At 36.7% G+C, this 23,092-nt stretch overlaps 1 protein-coding gene across 2 annotated transcripts; it reads right to left on the reverse strand.

Moving 5' to 3' along the window:
- Window positions 1–4,998: 4,998 nt before the first annotated feature.
- On the reverse strand, window positions 4,999–22,466 carry LOC140242541 (PEST proteolytic signal-containing nuclear protein-like). 2 transcript variants are annotated; one of them, XM_072322279.1, is made up of 5 exons: window positions 22,427–22,466; window positions 19,255–19,633; window positions 14,367–14,441; window positions 10,166–10,221; window positions 4,999–6,304 (listed from the first exon to the last, which is right to left on the reverse strand). In XM_072322279.1, the coding sequence occupies exons 2-5, from the start codon at window positions 19,474–19,476 to the stop codon at window positions 6,169–6,171; spliced, it is 489 nt and encodes a 162-aa protein (XP_072178380.1). In that variant the 5' UTR covers window positions 19,477–19,633; window positions 22,427–22,466; the 3' UTR covers window positions 4,999–6,168. The 2 variants fall into 2 exon arrangements, with proteins under 2 accessions (XP_072178380.1, XP_072178381.1); XM_072322280.1 differs by lacking the exon at window positions 22,427–22,466 and adding an exon at window positions 22,287–22,310.
- Between the last annotated feature and the right edge of the window lie 626 nt (window positions 22,467–23,092).

The following is a 23,092-nucleotide window of genomic DNA, read 5'->3' on the forward strand; positions in this document are numbered from 1 at the left end:
GGACGTAATATATAATTGCAAATACTGATCTACTTTCTTAGATAGTTAAATTTTAGAAATAGATGATTTGTAGGCCTATATGAATTCAGGAGTTTTGATGTATAATTTGAATAATCGTGTTTTGCCTGAAGTTTTGGAGCTTTTATTTAAGAAAAATAAAGAAACACATAGATATCAAACACGTCAGAGTGATATGTACCATAATTATAAGCCCTACAGAAAAATATATTATGAATACTGTAAAATAATTTTATCTATAATGGCCCCAAACTATGTAATTCTTTAGACAATGAAATACAAGAAACACCCGGATGTTTTTCATTCGAACATAAGCTTAGAAATAAACTTTTTTTTTTTAGCAATACTCTAGTGATAACACGAATTAATATGATTTAGCAGATGATTTGAAATAACTAATATTGATACACATTGCATAGATTTTTCGGCATGACTGCAGAACAGGTTCACATGGTTTCAATTTTAATTTTCTCCCATATTTATATCCTCTTGCAGCTGCAGGCACCGTCATTATACTGTCCCTATGACGGTTTTGTTGGTGTTTTCTCCTTCTTCCTCTTTATCCTTCTCTTCTCTTTGGTGTTGTTGTTGTTGTTGTTGTTGTTGTTGTTGTTGTTGTGTGTGTGTGTGTGTGTGTGTGTGTGTGTGCATGCATGTTTGTTGAGGTTCACTCGCGTGCGTGCAGAGTGAGTGTGTGAGTGTAAACTACCTGTGTTTGATTTTTTTTTTCCTGAGGACCTACTCTCACAAGCATCTGCTTCTATGTATAAGTTCCCACGGCACACAATTTTATTCATCCATCTGAATGTAACGTACTCGAGATTGATTTGAATTGATTTTGTGTCATGCAAATGTTATTATAGTCTTTATTTGTGGACAAAACAAATATCCATGATATGGACAATAAATGATTGAACGTGCTGAAATGAATGAAATATACTGAACTTACAATTTGTGTGTTACTTCACATTGTCAAGGATGTATGTTGCAAATACAACACTGTGTCTGGAAATTTGATGAATGAAATGAAATGAAAATGAAAAGAAATATGAATGTCATATATAAAATAAAATGCATGTGAGTGAGCTGATATTTTATCGTCACAATTTCCATTGATCATGTACCAAAAAGAATCAAAAAAAAAAAAGAAAAAAATGTCGAAAATACAATTCTTTTGTTATAAAAGTGTACAACTAGTTGAATAACCTAAAAGTAATGATCAGTCAGATATACGCACCAGAGGCGATGGCACCAACTCACCATTTACATGTGTATGCATATCATATTGACCATTCAAGGTACATCTGCACCATATGTTTTGCGAAAATTAAAAGCAATCCTTCAAAATTCCATAACTTCCAAAACTCTTATCTAATTTAGATCAGGTTTTCGCCGTTAGCAAATCAAATTGATCTCTTTATTTCTAAACTACTGTACGTGTAATTCCTAACTGGTCCAGAATTAAGTGGACTGTTGAAAATGACGATTGTTGCATAAGGAGGATGTGCATGAACCAAATTTTAATGTTTAAAGACAGAGAGAAGAAACCCATAGTCGACACAAATCAAAATACATGTAATACGATTCATATTGAGCTATCACAATATGAGTGTCTAGTATGTGTGTGTGTATATATATATATATATATATATATATATATATATATATATATATATACATGTACATATGTGTATATATATACATGTATATATATGTGTGTATACATATGTATATGTATATACATATATATATTATATATATATATATACATGTATATATATATGTATATGTATATACATATATATGTATATATATATATATATATATATATATATATACATATATATATATATATATATATATATATATATATATATATATATATATATACAATGTATATAAAATATATAACTTGAGTGAAAGAGTGAGGTATTCATGTTGAGAAGGTATTTATGCGAATTTTGAGTATTTTTTCCTTTATGGAAATGGAAATTAAGGGAATACTTTTAAAATCAAAATGATTCCACCATGCAAAATGAAAAATTCTTTAACAAATGTCTCAATTCCAATAAAATACATATACAGTGTATGAGTAAATTTCCAATTTCAATAAATTGTACTCAGGATTTTACTTATCTGTTGATTTCTTTCCTTGTGTAGTTTTATGTCATGTACAACATTTTGCGTACGTACACCGTTATAAGTTATATCTAAGCATTGTTATATTTAAGTAATGGAATGGTCCCAACTTTCAAACTTTCCTTGCATTTCCTTGTGCTCAACACCATGACAACTACACTTATTGTACAGTATAACAATACTGTATCTCCATACAACAGCAAGAAATTTTGTGTGCAATGAATGTAATAATACAAACAGCTAATTACCATTTGCAGATAAAACAAAAACCTAGCATTGGTGCTTTGAAATAGTTCTAAAATGTGAGTTAGGGATAGGAACAACCACTGTAAAAATTTGAACCTGTATCATTGATGTTAAGTATTGTTAAATACACAAAATGTGAACAATAGTTAGAATACAAATGTTTCCAGACTACACCGTCTACAGTTACGGTTTATTAAGAAAAATACTGATATCTCCTTATATTTTGGGCTTTATTGTGAAAATATTTATACAGTAGGATGTTTTGTGATACAACAGACCTACACATATGCATCAAATATGATATCTTGAAAATTTTTAAAATCACTGCTCCCAAAGGTTAACTGGACCTTTAAGTTTGTTTCTTCAAATATAAGGACCAGTCAGAGGATAATTTTTACACAACAGTGACTTCTAGAAAGTTACCAGCAACTCTCATCATACATACAATGCACACAAAAAAATTCTTCAAAAGTTACAGTTACAACTTCTGTTGATGTTGACACAAATTCTTAGACTGAAATGTCGAGGACAGTGTGTTTATTTCATCATTAAAATTGAGCTTGGTCAAAGTCCACAACCTCAGTACAATCAACTCATGCAGGGTATTGCAGTCTGTTCTTAGAATAAATGAGAGCACAAGAGACAGCAAAAATGACAAAGTTCAAAGTATGACTGATCACAAGAGTTTTTTTCTTAATCTTAGAAACATAACAATATGCTTCTGTTCAGAGTTTATTGTCACAAAGCATGGAATGAACGGAATGAGGATATGGACAATAATGATGTGTGAAATACCGTAGCACTCTTCTACACCGTATCCATAGACTTTGGCATACATGATGTACTACATCCTGTCTCCATGGTTACTAAAGTAAACAACTCAACTATGATCTTGGGGAAGAATTCCTTAGCTGGCTGGTGATTGTGGTACAATGAATATACTTTTTCTTTGAAAAATGCATGTTCATTTGAAGATATCAGGCAGACACTGTCATATTTGGAACCCTTTAATCTGAGGGACATATACAGGCATTGATGGGGTCTGACCCCACGACCCTCCAGTGGAGAGCCAAGTGTCCGACCAACACACTACAGCATCTCCTCTTACAATTACTCTCTAAAAGAAAATAGAGTGAAAATATTCACTCTTAAAGCAGTGAATACAAAAAAAAGAGTGAATTTTGAGTGAAAATGTTCATTTTCACTCGTTTTGGAGTGACCTCAGGGATCACTCCTAAATCTTTGAGTGATCCCTGAGGTAACATTTTCACTCAAAATTCACTCCAATTTCACTCTAAATTCACTTTTTGTAAGAGTGAATATTTTCACTAATTTTTTTTTTTAGAGAGTACATGTACTTACAAGACAGCAAACCTGTCAATTGAAATTACGCTGTAGTATTCAAAATGAAAGTCAAGAGGAGGTCTCTGTTCTACACAAATTTTTCTCCAGAACTCTCTCATAAGAGTACATGTTGTCACCAATGAATACAATATGTAAGAGGAAAGCTCAACATTCAAAGACATTCTGGGAAGTACAATGCAGAACATTATTATATTCAATGACTTGCATTGACAAGAATTGCAGATTACATGGCCAAGGACAAATGTACGCTGTATTTATTACTACATGAACTCTATTAATGTGAATACTGAAGGGCTTGCCCACACATTTCCAAAACTTCAAAATACACACATGGTATACATGTACGTAAATCTTAAAGATGAACAACACTTCATGTGGAGCACATCTTGGGCTAGTCTCAAGTCCTAAATCACATGCAGACTCCTTAAATGAACCTTCATGATCACATAGGCCTACTACATGTACTCATCAAATTTAATCTCGATCCCTAATTCTCAGTTACCATTACTCAGAATGGAATAGCAGTTGACTGCTTTTGGTAAGAGATTGAAATTACATTACATAACCCCAGACACATACCTGAAGTTAAATTGTCCACACTGCAACAACACACCTACAAAGGCCACCAGCCCTTCATGACTATATGTATTCAAACAAACAAACAAACAAACAAATCACCATGTACTGGATGCACTATCCAGTCACCTTAACAAATGGTTTCAATTTCCAATTCAGTTCAATTCAATTCAATTCATTTCAATCTATTGATTTCATAGAAAAATAAGCAATTTCAATGTGTAATATCAAGAGAAAGTCATTTTCATAATCATTGTGTTGGCTGGTGGGATCTCCTGCTTGTTGGAACTTTCAGATTAAATTTATAATTACATTGTATTGCGGACTAAATCACAGCCACTGAGCACAAATAATTGATCAGGGAGCAAACTCCAAACACCATGGCTGTTACTTTCATGCTTACAGATGGCATTGTAATACAGTGAAAATGAAAAGCATATTTCAGCCTGATCACGAGCAAAGTAAGACTTTTGGGTGAACAAGCATCTGTTGAAGGCCAGCATTTATTGCATTCTTTGGTGCAGTGGATCCTGCTATTCAAGTCTTTCAACAGCCACAAATACATATAAAGAACAGGAGTGGCCTATGAAAGCCATATCTACTTAAAAGATAAAAAGATAAATTGGCTAGAAGAAGAAGAAGATGAAGAAGAAGAAGAAGGAGAAGGAGAAGAAGAAGAAACAAGCAAGCAAAATGTTGACAGAATTTCTTAAATACCATCCATGTTATGACAATTTCAATGTCAGCCATATATCCTCACAGCCATCACTGCATGGCATCCTTTGAGAAATTTCTTTCTGGAAACTAAAACATCTTACATACAAATTTCCATTGGTTTTGTAAATTAAAAAAAACACACCCCAAAAACAAATAAAAACCAATAAATAAACCAGGACACTCTCGTTTTTCTCAATCTGTATGAGGAATCTGACACTCTCTTTCTTTGTAGATGTGTGAGAAACGATATCTATGACATATCTTGTGGAGACAGGAAGAAAAAATACTTGAGATCAATCAAACTCCTGTACTTTACATGCAAAACAGAGGAGTACTATGATGAGAAAGTTATGGAATTTTAATGATTGATATTTCACAAAACAATTATTTTATGTTTAATTCTAATGAAATTCCAAAAATTCTGTTTATCTGCCCTTTACTCAATTCATCAAGGTCTACTAGAGCAAGGTGGAGAATTGTACTCTAAATCATTCTCGTATCTCTTGCTTGGCATTACTGTTTTCATGCAATAAAATATTTTCCCTTGCGGAAGAGCCTACACTCAATCTGAGAAGCAATACAGTAAATGATTCTAACACATGGTAGTTGGGGTGGAGGTCGGGGAACTGTATCAATTTTCACTTTATGACTTCATACTTTTCTTTCAAATTGACTAAAGGCTTAAAAAATTCAGATTCTGACCGCTGAATATATTTTACACAGACAGAAAGAAAGACACATAATATACAAAGCATTTCCACTCACACACATGGAAACACGTGGCCAGCCATTTTAGAAAAAATTATTGATCTTCTAGCGATCTTTGTACAGGAACGTAGAAGTACATGTCACGTCAAACTGCTGATGCACCACGTCAGATTGTTAATGACGTCTGATGACGATAGATTTCGGGAATCCTCCTCGGAGCTTAATGTATAAACCACACATTTTTCATACAAATGTACGCAAGTACGCACCAACCATAATTCTTTGAACAATACGGAGAAAGCATCTCTTTCTCTCTCATCTCTCATTCTCTCACACAAAACATATTCACATACACATATGTTTCTCTCTCTCTCTCTCTTTCTCTCACAGAAAGGAATGCTATGATTTCCCCTTCTCCTCTTCCCGTTTCTCTGCCTCCGACTTCAGATTCTGGACCTTCCACTTTGCCGAGGGGCTGCAGAATCCCATCTTTCCCTTGTTGAAGGAGTTGGGACCGGCCGATGTGGGCGTGTTTCTGCGAGGGGAAATGATGACAGAAAAAGAGCACTGAGCTGATGATTGACAGAATGTTACAGACATCTTCGCATATGGTGCTGAAAGCATTCGCTGACAATATAGACTGTTTCAGTAATGTATTTAAATTCTATATGGTGTCTTTTTCACAAAAATTGCCCTTAACAACCACAAAGCATGCCGGAGGCTTGCCCTATCTCGCAACGATGAAGTGAATTCCTGCCTACAAGGAACTTAATCGGAGGGAACAAGTGAATGAAATGTTTTATTCCAATATGAGGCCGCAGGAAAAGAAGCATCCATGAATTGTAATACATTACAGAAATGGTCTATTCACTTGGTACAGTTGAACCTCTATTATCCGGCCTCCCTTTATCCGGATCTCTCTATTATCCGGACGCAATCTCGCCGTGATTTTTTTATCTTTTTTTAATAATTACGGAAGGAAAGGGGGATTCCCAACTCCTTGAGAACTCCTACACAAACACACATGATTTACATATACTTGATACATTTCTTAATAATTATTTAGGTAAATCATCCCAAGAATTTATAAAAGAAAATGATTTCATTCTTGCAAACACGAACCTCTATGTTGGGGTCTGTTACTGAGTGTAACAATGAAAAGGTTGCAGTATACACATTACTACATGTGGTACTACAATGGGCTACATCAGTACATGTGTATGTATGTACATGTATAAAGCATTGAGTCTCCCGTATCCGGCCAAATCCCTTATCCGGATGAGCCCCGGTCCCGACTTGTCCGGATACGAGAGGTTCAACTGTAATTAAATTCATATTGTGGAAAACAATGTATCTCATGTTTTTCCCTACAGCTTGTCACTTAAATGTACAGTGGACTCACATTATAACAAAGTCCTCGGAACCGGCAATTTTCTTTCGTGGTATCGAATTTGTTATAACCGAACAAATAAACAATAAAAGACATAGAGCAGATAATGTTACGGCCTAAACTTTTATTTTGTTGTAAGCGGAATTTCGTTATAACCGTGTTTGTTATAATGGGAGTGCACTGTATTTACATAGATATGCCGGTGGATAGATGGACATAGAGAAAAACTAAGAGAAAGAGGGAGAAAGAGAGAGAGGAAGAGAAAAAAGGTATATACAGTGTGCTCCTGGTAAAATGAACGTGGTTATAACAAACTCTCCTTTATACAACAAAGTAAAAATTCAGGTCCTAGAATTATTGCCTTTATACAAACATGTATCTTTGTGAACTGTATTGTTTGGCTTTAACATAATTTCAATATAAGAAACAAAAGCAAACTGCCTGTTCCAAGGACTTCGTTATAACAGGAGTAGCCTGTACCTAGGTACTGAGAGATTATGATTTCGTTTTTTCCCATGTAGAATGGTTGCGAGATAAAAATGAAGGAAATTACTGCCGTACAAACTGAATCACAGGACACAATTTCTAATTTCTACCTTCTCTCTGGGTACAGTATGTGTTTAATAGCCAATAGCTCTCGAGTCATTCCATGTTCAATTCAAAACTACCACCTCTGCTGTCATAATTGGACGGAGATCGCAGGAGGTCAACGACCTCGAGTTGCAATTGGCTGAAGATGAAACGCACCGCGAGAGGATTGATATCCTGGTGAGAGACTAAAAATTTTGTTTGCTTCAGGGAGATGTGAGCAAAACTGATGCACGTTTCTGTAAGATGACGCTCTTGAAGGCAGATACAGGGGACACCTGATGCCCACAGAATAACAAGGAAGCGTTCATTATCTCGAGTGCCCACAGATAGAAATAGACAACAAAAACATCGCGTCCACAGAGTTCGCAGAAAAGGTGCTTCCAATACAATGGATTGGCATTCCGCAGTGGACACAGCAAAACAAAAATTGAAAAGGTAGTGATGGACGTGGTAAATCATGCCAGGTATAGCTCAAACTGTTCGTAAAGTTGCAAAGGAGCTCAGGTGTTCAGTCTGTGCAGTACAAACCGTCAAAAACTGGCTGCAGTATCGGCCAAATATTAAAAACTGCGAGACAAACTCGAGATAGAGGGGATTTGAAAGGGGCCTATGGGGAAGATTCAGCATGGTGGGCGAAAATCAGTGCCGACACTGAACCCGTAGCCTTGGTCCACCCACATCCAACGACACAGAAATGGAATACATGTATCTGCCGCGGTTGACCAAAAGATCTGTATCTGGTCGTCGGGGATACGTTCTGTGGAGACTGCGTCTGGCTTCACGGAATCCCCTACGGAGGGGAGCCAATCAAGTAAAAAAAATGATAAAGGACTCTTCCGGACAGACAGATTTTTCTGTCTACTGCCGCGGCTGACATTTTACAGAGTCTCGCTGGTTCCTTTTGTGCAGCGTTATCCACATGAAATCGACTAACGTAGCAGTCACAACTTTGTTAAGGCACAGTTCATAGCCTCATTTCTGACTACACGGATCCAGTGGACCGTATTTTTATTGGAGCAGTAGGTAAACATACCTTCCCAGGGCTATTTTTTGCCGACAGTTACCTACAGCCATATTTTGCGGTGAGGATGTAAGACAAGTTGACTTACTTAAGTACACTGACCACCTCTCAAGAGCACTTAAGAGTGTAATTCTATGCGATGTCAGAGTTGAATTTCATAAACACACTATAATTAGACGAGAAGAATGGCACATGGCGAATCAAAAGCTGATCAGAGCTTGGAAAATGAGGGAATGATGAAGCATCACATGCTATCACTATACAGTGCACTTCCATTATAACAAACAAGATTGTAATGAAATTTTGTTATACAGTGAAGAAAAAATTCAGGCCACAAAATTATCATCTATATACAATCTTTACATACTTTTTGTAGCTGGAGAACGATTAGGTTAAAAATAAACCTAAATGGTTCAATTCATTGTCTCTACAAAAAAAAAAAAAAAAAAAGAAAAAGAAAAAAAAAAGAAAAATGGAAGAAGTGTAGAAAATGTTTCATTTCAAAGGTGACAAAGGAACTTTTATCTACAAACTGGTTGCCAATAGAAGCATGAATTTGGAAATTTAGTGATTTTGTTTTGTTTTGTTTTTGTTGTACTTCTGCAAGTAAAACAACTATGCATATGAACACAAAAGGACTCAAATATGTAAGCATATTTACTGAAGTTCTTCTTAAATGATACACCATAAATGAATGATAGAAACTGTGAAAAAACAAAAACATCCTCAAACCATATAAAGTGTGGCTTTGGAGCATTGATGAGTTAAAGGGGAAATCCAGTCCAAATATAAGTTAATCTGATAAAAAAAAGTAAAATCTTAATGAGTTCAATGGTAAAAATTTGACTGAAATGAGATGAAAAATAAGGAAGTCATGACATTTTGAAGTTTTGCTAATTTCTGCAAAACAGTTCTTGCGCAGTGGATATGAATATGCAAATGAGTAAATGAGTGAGCTAGCCATGTCATAACCTCATAATTTTCCATTGATCGTGTACAAAAATGATGAAAATTCAATGTTTCTGTCATAGACGTCTAAAACATATTGTAATTCCTGGTTGAGTAACTTCAGAATAGTGATCAATTAGATCTAGGATTTTGAGTCTTGGGCGTAAATGCGTTTGAATGAAATGCTTGAAATTTCAAAATCTTATGTACAAACTATATGGCAAGTGGTGATGGGATGACATGCTCACTTTGCCATTTGCATATTCATATTAAGTGTTCAAGAACTGTTTCCTGAAAAATCAGTGAAACTTCAAAATGTCATAACTTCCTTATTTCTCACCCGATTTCGATCAAAATTTTGTTGAACTCGTAATATTTCACTCTTCCTTATCAGACTATAAACTTATATTTGGACTGGATTTCCCCCTTTAATAACTGCATCTCACCTGCCGATGTTCTTCATTCTCATCTTGGCCTCAGGGGGCATATCCTCTTCCTCTTCCTGCTCACAAAGAAAGAAAGAAAGAATAACAACAACACACACACTGGAGTTACAACTCTCGAACGCAAAACAAAACAAGCATAAAATGACAGAGAAATTACAAGAGAGCAGCAGAGCTATGATGTGAAACTGGAAGTAGAGCCACAGCTAACCACTAATGTAGGAAAATGCAATTAGTCCAATAGATCCGGGATCACACTGAATCGTTTTCAGTTTTTCTTTTGCCCTGCTATTTTGATGACATTAAAGGGCAGTGATGTAAAAAAAAAAAATGACTCTAATAAAATAATACACATATTGGGTGTTTATGATAATACACATTTGGAGTTTATTATAGAGCTTTTTTGCTATATCAACCTCCACTGAACTGACAGCAGCCTGAAATTTTACGATGTGTTTGACAAACTGATTGTGTATTTATGGAGATTAAGTGCCAGGGTAGTGTGAAACCAGCACACACACACACATACAAACACCCGCCCACGCATGTGCACATTTTCATACACTGCACCCTACAGACAAACAATCTTACACAAATACACATGTGCTTCAAGGCAGTCCAAGGGCTGGTCCAGTGAAAGTCATGAGGGGCTGACCAGGGTGGTTCAGGAGGTAAAAGGGTTAATGGACAGAACTCTCACAGTACAGTGGTCACCGCTAAATTGGGAGGGGTTAGGAGACAAGTTTTTTCTCCTGTTTAAGTGGTACTCCCACTTAAGCGGTGGCTGCTATTGCAAACCACACAACATGAATTCCTGTACGTGGGCATCACACTTAGCCATGCACATTTATTAAACCCGGACCAACTGATAACCACAGCAAATAAGTACACACACTTCGACATGCAGACACAAAACAGTGATTAAAAAAAAAGACACAGCAGTCTCATAATTTTGGCAAATGCATCATCAAAACAAACCTTCATTCATTTGATCCACAAAATGAACCTTTTTAAGAGTTCACAGTACCGTACTGTACATATGAAGTCACGATGCCTATGACCAAATCAATGCAGAGAAAGAGGCAGTATTGCCAACTCTAGTATGTGTTAACAACATGCACATTCCAATGACAGTGTTTGTGACGAACACAATTTTTCTCATATTCATGCCTCCTTCTTCGCTGTCGGTCATGTGCAAACACACACACTACATGCATGCTATGCACAAAGGGGGAGAATATTGGCCACATGTGGGGAACGTGACTCTCCGCATTGCACTGAAGGTGTGGTATGAGCATATTAAAGTACTGTAAAAGCTGATGACGCTTAATGTGACCACCTGCACTATACAATGCACCTCGTACTGTGTAACGGCAAATGTTTATACTGTGCAACTGGCATACATGTGTAATCTACCTGGAGTTGGTTAGAAAATAATCCTTATGGTAAGGAAATGAAATCCTTGTGGTTATTTTTAAGAATTTACTCATAATTTTTTTATATTTTTGATGGAGACTGGAAGTGTTTCAGCCAGAATTTGTCTTGATAAAGTGCTTAATGGTTCCGAGCGGTGGGAATAGCACATGAAATATTTGTTAATCAAGTTTTGTTGCACCTATGTGGGGTTCCCGGATGAGCACTGTACCACGTATGGAAGGAGGAAGGTCCCTAGTTTGAATGTCATAATGTCACCTAACGTGTAATCGTATGCAAACACTAAAAACAGCAGTCAAAGTCGTATGAATATACTACTCGTGTCTCGTTGCACCTCCTCCACATAATCTGTACATGTGTTTGTGCGAGTGTGAAAGGTCACTAGACATGGTAGTTGGTGTCCTGGAAAGCGAAAAAAAAAAAAAAAATAGACCGCTCTCACGACAGTGCTAAAAATATATCAGGAAGATTAAGTTCCAGCACATCCTCTTAGACAAAGGAAGTCAATTCCTGTATGAAATTAAAGAAAAATATAGTCTAAGTCTGTTTGTTGACAAAACAATCAAGGAGTGCTCTAAAAACAACCCTGCAGTCACATGATCGCTTGGGTAAGGTTACGAGGGATGATAAGATATTATACTCCATATTCTATGTGAATTAAAGGTGAAATTGCTTGTCCAGCTCACGCAAACATTATCTCAGTTTTGTTTCACTTCGCAAATGATTTTATTTTTAAAAAATCCTTGTCACTATTTATAAAATATGTAATAGTCTTGTCCCATCTTATCTTAAAGACTTGATTTCCTCTCCGCCCCTCCACTTCAACCTGTTCTCTCCGTTCTTCCTCTACTCTGCAAATATCACATGGTCCCCATATCTGTACCCATTATGGTGATAGGGCTTTTTCTGTTATTTCTCCATCACTTTGGAACAAAGTCCCTCTTTATATTCGGAAGGCTGAAAGTGTTGATAAGTTTAAATCATTGCTGAAAACTTATCTATTTACTCAATCCTCTAATTTTGTTGTTATATCATATGTACACAATACTGTATTTAGAATATTTTTTTCTGTTTTAATGTGCTTAGAAATGTCAGTATTAAGCGCTTTTAAGTGCTTTTTATTATTATGATTATAATCATAATTATTATTATCATTATTACTATTATCATTATTGGACAGAATTTTATTTTCTGCACAGATCTCTCTTTTAATGCTCCATCATTCAATTTTACTTCACTAGAGATATACTGTCTCTCTGTGGAGTTGGAGAAGTCAATATGAAATGCACTAGGTGGTGTATAATAATGTATTTACCCCTGGCACCCCTGGATCTGCTATGAACAAACTTGAAACTACAGTCATTAATGTACTAACTTATAGCATTAACTTAGCAGTATCACTTCTGATTCTAGAGAAGATTTTTAAAGATTCCTTAATTTTGGGAGGTTTGAGCCCCTTGGGGCCCTCCAGGTGGGACAGAGTGCCCATTTGAACAAATTGAGATCCTATGCCCCTAGGGATGCTACCTGCCAAGTTTGGTGAAATGGGTCATGGGGTTCTCTAGAAGAACACGAAAATGTACAATTTGGGTCCCATTAGGACCCTCCCCACCCCCCTTCCCTGGGTCCCAAGGGGGGCACCCCTGATTCCGCCATGAACAAACTTGAAACTACAGTTATCAATGTACTAACTCATAGTATTAACTTAGCTCCATCACTTCTGGTTCTACAGAAGATTTTTAAAGATACCTTAATTTTGGGGGTTTGGGTCCCCCTGGGGGCCCCCTGGGTGGGGCATGGTGCCCATTTTAACAAATTGAGATCCTAACCCCCTAGGGATGCTATCTGCCAAGTTTGGTGAAAATCGGTCTTGGGGTTTTCAAAAAGAAAATGAAAATGTAAAAAGTTTACTCACGACGCACGACAGACGACGGACAAAGAACGACTGCAATAGCTCACTTGAGCCTTCGGCTCAGGTGAGCTAAAAAAACCCCAACAAACCCCAAAACATGATCTTGACAATATTTCTGTATTGCTGTTGGGCCACAATATCATCATCTCTTCCACTTGGGGAGTGTGATTGCAACTGCTATCATTCTTTCAAGAAAATGTGTGAAACTATGCAGAATTCTACGAGTTCTCAATACTTTGTGCAATGGACACATTCCCACACCCCCCCCCTCCCCCCAAGTCATTCATTCATTCATTTCAAACAAATGCCACTTTTTAAACATCCTGAAAGCTCTTTATAAGCCAGTTCGGAGTTAGCTCATGGGCACATTGGTACGAATGACCTTTCTTTTTTATCAGTCGGTTAGGGGCACTTCACTTGTTTTCAGAACAACATAATGCATACTAAGCTTTATGTAACAATTTTGAGATTCATCAATCCTGTTCAAATAAAAAATGAACTTGCATAGAACACATGACCAGAACGATCCGATCAATTGACACATGGGAAAGTATCCATTTCATTATTTTGCATTGAATGTATTAACAATCTCTTTCTATTGCCAAATACTACTTTTGCTGTCAGGAGGATGTGCTGGCAAGCAGCATTTATACGGATGAAATGAATCATCATTACATCACAAATGCTTATCCCAGTGAATACCAACATGCCTGTTGGTACAAATGACCTTTTTTTCTGCTCATACGCAAAGTGAAACTCCGAACTGGGTTATTGTTTACCCATGTTTACAATGATACACAACATACAACACACAGACTGTCCATTGCTTGACAGGAAAGAGGTCCAAACAGAACTCACATCACTCTCATCTGCGAATGCCTTGGCGACAGACCGGCTGGGCTTTGCGACTTTTTTCTCTAGCTCTTTGGGCTTCTGCATTGTGGAGAGATTGAGTGAAAATGAATGAAAAGAACAGGAATTTACATGGGATGGGAGATGGGACAGATAGGCAATCAAACATAAATTAATACTTAGAAATGTAGCAACTTGCATACAGCTGTCAGTGCAGTGCAAGAATTTGTACCATATTTGTCCTGTTTTGTATCATCAATTAGCATTTAGCGATTAAGATGTGGCTCAAAAGACCAATGTAGACATTCTAAATAGTTGATCATGTAATGCAGTATACAGTGGTCTGCTAAGTACATAAGAGACATTGCTAAGACATGCATTGCCACATAGAGATGTAGTAATCTGCAAAGTCTTACGGAAAAACTGTTTCATATTAAATCTTGGATTCAACTGATCTCTCTGAACCTAGCTAAACAAGACCCCAACAAGATTGTTTTAGTCCTGTAACTGCAGTAAATTGTTCCCTCCATAGATTTTCTCTCTTCTCCCTATTATTATCATTATTTTTATTATTTTTTTTTTGTGTGTGTGTGTGTGAAAATGTCACCTCAGAGGCAAATGAGAAACTATGGCGACTGGTATGCCTCCGCCATAATGCATGATTCTCCTAATAGGTCTAGATAGTACATGTGGACAATATGTGATTACATTTTCACAAAATTGGCAAAACATTAAAATGACAAGTTTGTCACAAATGTGTTGAATGTTCACCTTCCTTGACCTACAGCTGTAGGTTTAATTGGATGAATAGGAGAGCATGTATTTGGGGATTTATAAAGGACTTTAACTTGCCTTTGACCCATTCATACATTTATGCATTGAGTAATTTTCAAGGTATGGAGAAAAGGTGCAATTTCTGTATTGAATAGTAAATTGTTACTATTTTCATCTGGCCTTTGACCCTAAAATTCATAAGATAATCACTGTCAGGCAGAACATGCATAAATATACAATAGTAAGTTTCAAGATAGCTTGAGCCACTTCCGAGATATGGAGGAAAAAGTTAGTTCAGCACTTTCACTAGATCTTTGACCTTTTGACCTTTGAGGCAAAAAAAAAAAAAGGGGAAAAAAAACTTTTCAGAGAATATCTGTAAGGTTATACATGCATACACCAAGTGTAAAAAAAATAATCCTGCTGGCATTGCATAAACATGAGGGTTATAGTAAAATTTTGAAGTGTTGCCCTTGACCTTTGACCCCTGACCTTTGACCCTATGAACCCTAAATTCTCTAGATAATCACTGCCAGTCAGTACATGCATATGGGTAATTCCATAAAATAGGGACCCACTTTGTGACATGCCTATTTTGCCAATAAAATCAGAAAATCAGATTTTTGTTCAACATAACTTTAAAAAACATTCATATTGAGTAAGTCCCTTGAAAACTGACTGAAAATTAACATTCTAAACTGAAATTGAAGGAAGTCAGCATACCATATTGCAGTGTATGGGGAAAAACTGGTTCACCATGTAAAGGGGACACCATTGGTATCCCCCTTACACGGTGAACCATCCATTTTGGCATCTTACCACATATTTCAAACTAGTTCTATGTTTGTTTCAATAGAAGTGATTATTTTGAAGTAAGAAATTAACTATACTATTGAAAAAATGACAATACCCCTATTTTTGGCCAGGAAAAAGATTCTTCAATGTTTCTCGTGTAAGGGGGACACCAAATATTATTTTTGCATTTTTTTTTTCAAATTAATAGAGTGGTCAATTTTTGATACCTGTTACAAAGAAACCACAGCTACATTGTAAAATATGCCAATGAGGAGCAATTACTGTTGTGATAAGGCACAAAAAATTAGCTATCACTGTGCCCCGACGTAATATTCAGGGGGACACCAAAGCCACATGTGTGAAAATTATAATTTGGTCTTTTTTTCAAATTTATTTATTTTACCCCAATTTTCTCTTGAAATCTTTAAACTATGTGATTGCTAACAAAATAACAACAAACAGTTCACCACTCATAAATTAAGGTTTCTCGTGTAAGCAATTATGGGGACACCAAAACTTACACGTGAAACGTCTTTCTTGGGATTTACATGCGCAAACGTGTATCAATTGATGCATAAATTATATTTATAGTGTTTAAAATTTGCTCGTCTTTTATCATTTTTGACCCCTTAAAATGGAGTTTAATCCACAAACAAAATGTAAATCTGTTTAACTGGTGTTACAATAAAATGTCACACAATTTTGCCCAAAAACATTGTGATTTTGCACTTTTTGTCAAAATTCATGTGGAAATTTGAAGAAGCAATTTCTATATTTTACTTTGAAAAGGAAGATACTTACCTGAATAAGAGTATTCAGAAGTAAAATTGATTTAGGGTATGCAATTTTTAAGCAATGACAATATGAAGCAAATGTAGAAGGGGCATTTTAACTAGTGGGACCCTTTTTAATGGAATTACCCATATATAGTATGTTCCATGAAGATACCTTGAACAATTTCCAAGGAAAGAGAAAAAAGGTGAAGTTTTAATATTTTTTCTTGACCTTTTGACCTTTGACTTCATGACCCAAAATTTTCACCAGAGAATCTTAATTTGGTAATACATGTATACACTAAATTTCAAGAAAATATCTTCAGGCATTGCATAGATATGGTGGAAATAGTGAAATCTTATGTATTTGACCTTGACCTTTTGACCTTTGACCTTGAGCACGTGCACCCAAAAGTTGATAGGCACAATTTCACCCCCTAATACACATACATGCCAAGTTTCATTAAGATACCTCAAAAGGTTTTGATAGTTACCCTGTCCACAAAATTCATTACGGATGGACGGAAGGACGGACGAACAGACGGAAGGACGGATGGAAGGATGGACGGACGGACAACCCGAAAACATAATGCCTCCGGCACCACTTCGTGGCGGAGGCATAACTAGTAATCTATGACAAAGAAACATTGCCACAAATCAGAGGTGGTTGTATAAATCCACAAACTTCCTGTGACCTTTTTCGAAGTCATGAATTCCTCATTCATGTTGTTTATGATTTTTTTTTTTTCAATTTTGGTGAAAAGCTCTCCTAATGGATATCAAAATGATTTGGTCTAGTATAATGTTAGTCATTGCTTTCAGATTGTTGTTCAAAATAAGCAAACAAACAGACAAACAAACAAACTGGTAGAATTTTCAATGTTGGGCACATTCAACTGGAATAACTCTGTTTCTCATGCAAGCACTGTATCTGCCAGAAGAAACATGGCCCTTTGTTTAAATAAATATTTTGATGAAGCTAAATGATCTAGTAGACCATGGATAGAAGATTGATGTTTAACCCTTTCTGTACTTTATACAGTTGTAGGAACATTATTTTTCAACTCATTTCTATCCATTTAATACACCAAATAACATCATTACTGAACTTATACTGGGTGGAATTCATGACCAGAAAATAAAAAATGTGTAGCTAATCTTTTAGTCACCTTTGACCTTTTGTCCTAGCCATTAGTTGTTGATATTCATATCCTTCCCATAAAAAATATAGACATTTCTACTACTTCTAGCATAAGAATAAGGATTTACATTTTCAACTATAAAAGTACAGTGCCTTTTGACCTTCATCTTTAATCTATTACCACTCTCAGGCTCCTGGAAATAATTGACAATTCATTTATCTACCCTGATCTGCAAACTCATGCTACCATTGGATTCCAAACTGTACAAGTAATGACTGGAATTGACACTTTTGAGCTCAGATAGTAGTGACCTTTGACCTTTATACACCACTATCATTTCATGGAAATAATTGTCTCTGTACTTCTACCCTTTCTACCAAAATGATTTATCACTAGACATTCGTAGGCGAAATTTACAACAGAAAAAAAGTCATTTCTACCCAATGTCCAGTGAACTTTGACCTTGGATCCCCTCAAGGGACTTTGCCCAAGATCTGAAAAGCATATCTCCATCTCGCAAAGCACGAAGAAAATCTGTTTGGCGGTTTATCTTAAATTGCAATAACAAGATGTGGGACAGATGGCTGGACAGACAAACAGATGGGCAACCCCCAAAATAATGCCTCTAGCGCACTCTGGGGCAGAGGCTAAAAACCATCTTATTCTGACCTGAAGGAAGAGCTCTTTGTGATTACCTGGTATCTAAAATACATTTTTATTTTGTATCAATGGTCATAGCAAGGGCATACCTACTAAGGGAGAACTATTACTTCAACCAATTCTGGAGGAATTTTAGACTCACAAGTTTACTTGAGAGATTCTTGAATTCCCACTTTACTGACATAGCATTCATGACTTGTTGGCACTTTAATTCATGGTACGTTTTACATGTGTTATGAATAAACTGTAAGTACATTGTCCAGTGTGGTTTAAAAACTCTTTGTGTACCATGGTGTAAATGCCCTGCGTGCCACATCATTTTGAAACTGACTGTAACTTTATGCTAGAAATGCAGTACAGGCAAAGTTGCAGAGAAAATCACTGGCTATGCCATGATGCAAATTTGATGACAAAGCTCTGGCTATTTGGCTTATTTCAATGTACTGTGGCATATCATGATTTACGGATCAGTTTATGCAGCAGTGCACTTTTGAGCAAAATTTGCGGAGTTGGCAAGCCGTCAACTGAGTCAGACTCTAATGAATGTACAACTGCGGTTCTGTATAAAAAAAAAAAAAAAAACCACACACAAAAAAAATAAATAAAAAGGATGCATAGCAATGTATGCATAGCAATAGAAACCTGTTTATCATAGAGAGAAGATTACAAAAGGATGGGGGAGGGGCAGGGAAAATAAAGAAATATGAATGCATGAGTGTGAGTAAAAAAGACTGAGGGGCGAACTTTTACCACGGTGCTGAGCTTCATCGAAACAGGGGCTATCTTCATGATGCGCTTCCCCGCAATCTCTTTCACAGAATCTCCATCCTCCTCCTGCTGAACGGATGTCTTTTTCAATCCATCAGACGATTTCTTCAATCCGAGGCTGAAAGACATCTTGGTCTTCTTGCTTGCATCTCTGGTGTCCTCGCCTTCCCCAACAGACTTCCTCTTCAAATCCCCGCTGCTCATCACGGTCACTACTCAAGATACTCTATCCTTGGTGGAAGACAGTCTGACGTGACGGAATAGCAGTTACTCAGCCATCCCTGGCAAACATGAGTAGACGGGAGAAGCCCAACCAGCTAAAACTGATGCAGTTGCCACGGCGAAGACTCACTTGGAAGGCCTATTATTATGTATGAGAAAAATCACTTGAACTCATGAAGACAAAGTCATCTTGAAATTGATGGAAGCAATTTTCCTGGATGCATTCAGCATATTATCAAGCTAACCATCATCATTTATATATCTAAGACAAAGTTAGATATCTTTACCAAGTAGTTTTCTATTTCTTGTCCTATGGAAGTCTGAGCTCTGACCTTTATACACATGTATGCAGGATCTGTTGATGCAGTTGGGGCATCCTGCTTAGCTCCTTGTTGACCATTTCTATGTTGCTATCGCTGAAATGGCTAAGGCCTAGATCTAAGTAGATCTAGTCATTGAAGCAAAGAGAAAGAGGGAATTTTGGACAGGCAATTAACAGAGCTATAAAGTAAGCTGGTCAAAAGAGTCAACCAAACAAGAAACAGACCTTTGTCTTTGAAGTTTGTGCTTCAAGTTATTCAAAAGTCAATGATCCAGGAATGAAGAGCAACAAAGTCAAAGTAACACAGAACTGAGTTAGAGTAAACAACCCTGGCTGTATGCAGCAGGGTGTCTATTTCTGGCAGGGGTACTTTCATTCATCAATAAAACAGCTAATGAACATTAAAGGTAGGGGATACCTTTTACAGACCTCCCAAAATGCAGCAAAACATTAAATATGAACCTCAGGGGACTTGTTTAGGCCACTGCTGAGAAATTTGGAAGTCAACAGTTACCTACAATTTGAATAATGCACAAAACTCAACTACTAAGTAGTTCTGTGTGTCAGCCACACTTAAGCCTTTTTGTTGCAGTCTTCTGTATTTTTTTTTTTTTATCTATAAACACAAATCTAAAAGTATAAGAGCTGATGTAACAACATATAGAGTGTGTGGCAAGAATGTATATAGAAATGTTTGTAAGTTTTGATGAACTTTCTTCACAAAATATACATAATGGACACACATGCAGTGCATGGGTCTGCAAAGGTAGCCTAGTAATGTACTGGAATTTACGGTGAGCCCCGAAAAAAATTCAATTCAAAATCTAACAGTCAATAAAAATGTACTAAATGTTACCTTCCACTTTCAATACTTAATGGGAGTTTCTAAAATGATACTCTCTTCTGGTAATGGATTCCCTACCTTTAATGTGACTGTGAGCTTATCTAGTCCCACTTCAGAACACAAGCAGGAGTTACTCGCAAGTGTTATGGGAAGTTACACCCAATTCGGCCTTTTCATCAATGAATAAAATGGCTCCTGCCACAAATAGGCACCCTGTACAAAGGCTGCTGCAAACAGGGTGTTTTACTCTAGATTCTAGAGCGTCCAGTTCTAACGTTAGTCCATGCCATACAAGAAGACTCAAGAGAAGCTGATGACAGTGATGTCTGATGAATCATCATGGGGTCGATGACAAACATTCATTAATATTGCCAACTGATTTATGACAAATCCAGTTTAATACCGTATATGCATCCCATATGTGATTTTCTGATTCATTTCAGTTTCTATACATTCTCTCTAGTCTTCTACTACAGATTCTACTCTTGAGTCCACATTTACAAAGTGTAGACACTAGACACAACACAAATAACATCAACACAAAGTCTTGTCTTGTCTTGCCGAAGATGCCCACAATCAATAGGTTGATTATCATGGCACTAGGGATGCAGACTAAGCCTGACCTGTCCTGCGTTGACCTTCAAAGCTGCTATTTACACTGCACAATTTTTCCCCCTCTTATTTAAAAAAACAAAACAATGCCCAGTGTCAGTGATGGTTTGTTACTTGCTGACCCTTGACATGAATGTGTCAAGGGTTGGAGCAGCCACTACTTCCTCTGGAAGGCTGTTCCAGTCCTTTTTATGGTTCTTGGTAGGAAAGATGACCCCCTGCTAAATATTGTGTTGTGACACTGCAGCCACGGTTACAGCTCATTATTCAGAAGGTTCGTTATTCCGAAGGCTCTTCAGTCCAAAAATTCCTTATTCCGAAGGTTCGTTTTTCCGAATTTCATTTTCAGATGAACAAATCTTCGGAATAACGAACCTTCGGAATAACGCCACAATGGCACAAACGTTCGGATTAACGAACCCTTTTTCATTTTCAGATTAACGAACCTCTAACGTTAGGTAGGTCCTATAGTAAAGGGAATTTGCGTGTTTTGGATTAACAGATCTTTGCAATAATGAACCTGCGGAATATCGAACCTTCGGAATAACGAACAGCACCCGCAGCCACGCAGGTTACAAGTTACGTCAACAATGGTCAATCAACATGATCAACATGCAATATGACATGCCTCGCGCTAGCCCGACCAGACCCCGTGCGCTAAGCTGTCGCGACTTACACTTGTGTACAGCGACAGGGCTGTGTATAGTTAGCCTCGCGCTAGGTCCATCCATTGCTTTTCCCTATTCTATTCTTGCTAGGATTTACAGGTGAGGTGTATTAGTCTGCAGTTTATCTCAATGAAAATATGACGGCAATATGACTACCCATTATTTATAATTTAGTGGTCCCAGCAGAATTAAAGTGATATAATTATCGCTCTTGTGTTAATACGACGTTGTAATTTTATACCGGTATAGATCTACTTCGAATTCGGCCCCTCCACTGTCAAATGACACACACAAAAAACTGAACGAGTGGGACTGTACTGACTGATTCGCGTGTATCACTACTTACATCGCAACCCCGTCCTCCGAGTCCAAGATTGAAACAAATGCATAGCGCTCATCAGGTATACAATATAATCGACGTATCATGGTATTACTTTACCTCGATTTAACTGGTTTACAATAAATAACTTCGATGGATTAACTTACCGATCAAATGAGATCTGTGACTGTTGATCCGATCCCAACACCACGCGAGCATTCGCCACACACGTTTCCCACGGAGCTAAATAGCCAAAAATGTTGTTTGTGCACATACTATTTAATTCTTTTAGCATGCACGGTGACCAAGAAGACACGTCTTTGTCAAACTTTCTCATCGATTTCAAATCCATCTTGGAATAATAATAATTATAAATAAAGAAGTTGTGATTGGCATGTGATTGACATAAAAACTACAAATAGCATTCCACCTCCCTGGGTTAACTATGATTAAAGGGAAGATAAACCCCAAGAACAATGTGGATTGAGTGAAAGCAGCAACATTAGTAGAACACATCAGTGAAAGTTTGAAGAAAATCGGACAATCGATGCAAAAGTTATGAATTTTTAAAGTTTTGGTGTTGGAACCGCTGGATGAGGAGACTACTAGAGGTTATGACGTATGAGTGGACTACAATATCAAGAAAATATAAAGAAAATACTACAAAAATCCATTTTTCATGAAAATTACAAATTCCATCAACTTGATATTGACATATGTTAAGGGTAGCAGTTATTCCCCCTGCTTTCTGAAAGCGGTTGGTCCACTGCTCTTTCATAATTCTAGAAAAGTGAATTTTTGTTGAATATCCTTTATATTTTCTTTGTATTGTT

Source organism: Diadema setosum, chromosome 19 (assembly GCF_964275005.1).
Source record: "Diadema setosum chromosome 19, eeDiaSeto1, whole genome shotgun sequence".
Classification (NCBI taxonomy): domain Eukaryota; kingdom Metazoa; phylum Echinodermata; class Echinoidea; order Diadematoida; family Diadematidae; genus Diadema; species Diadema setosum.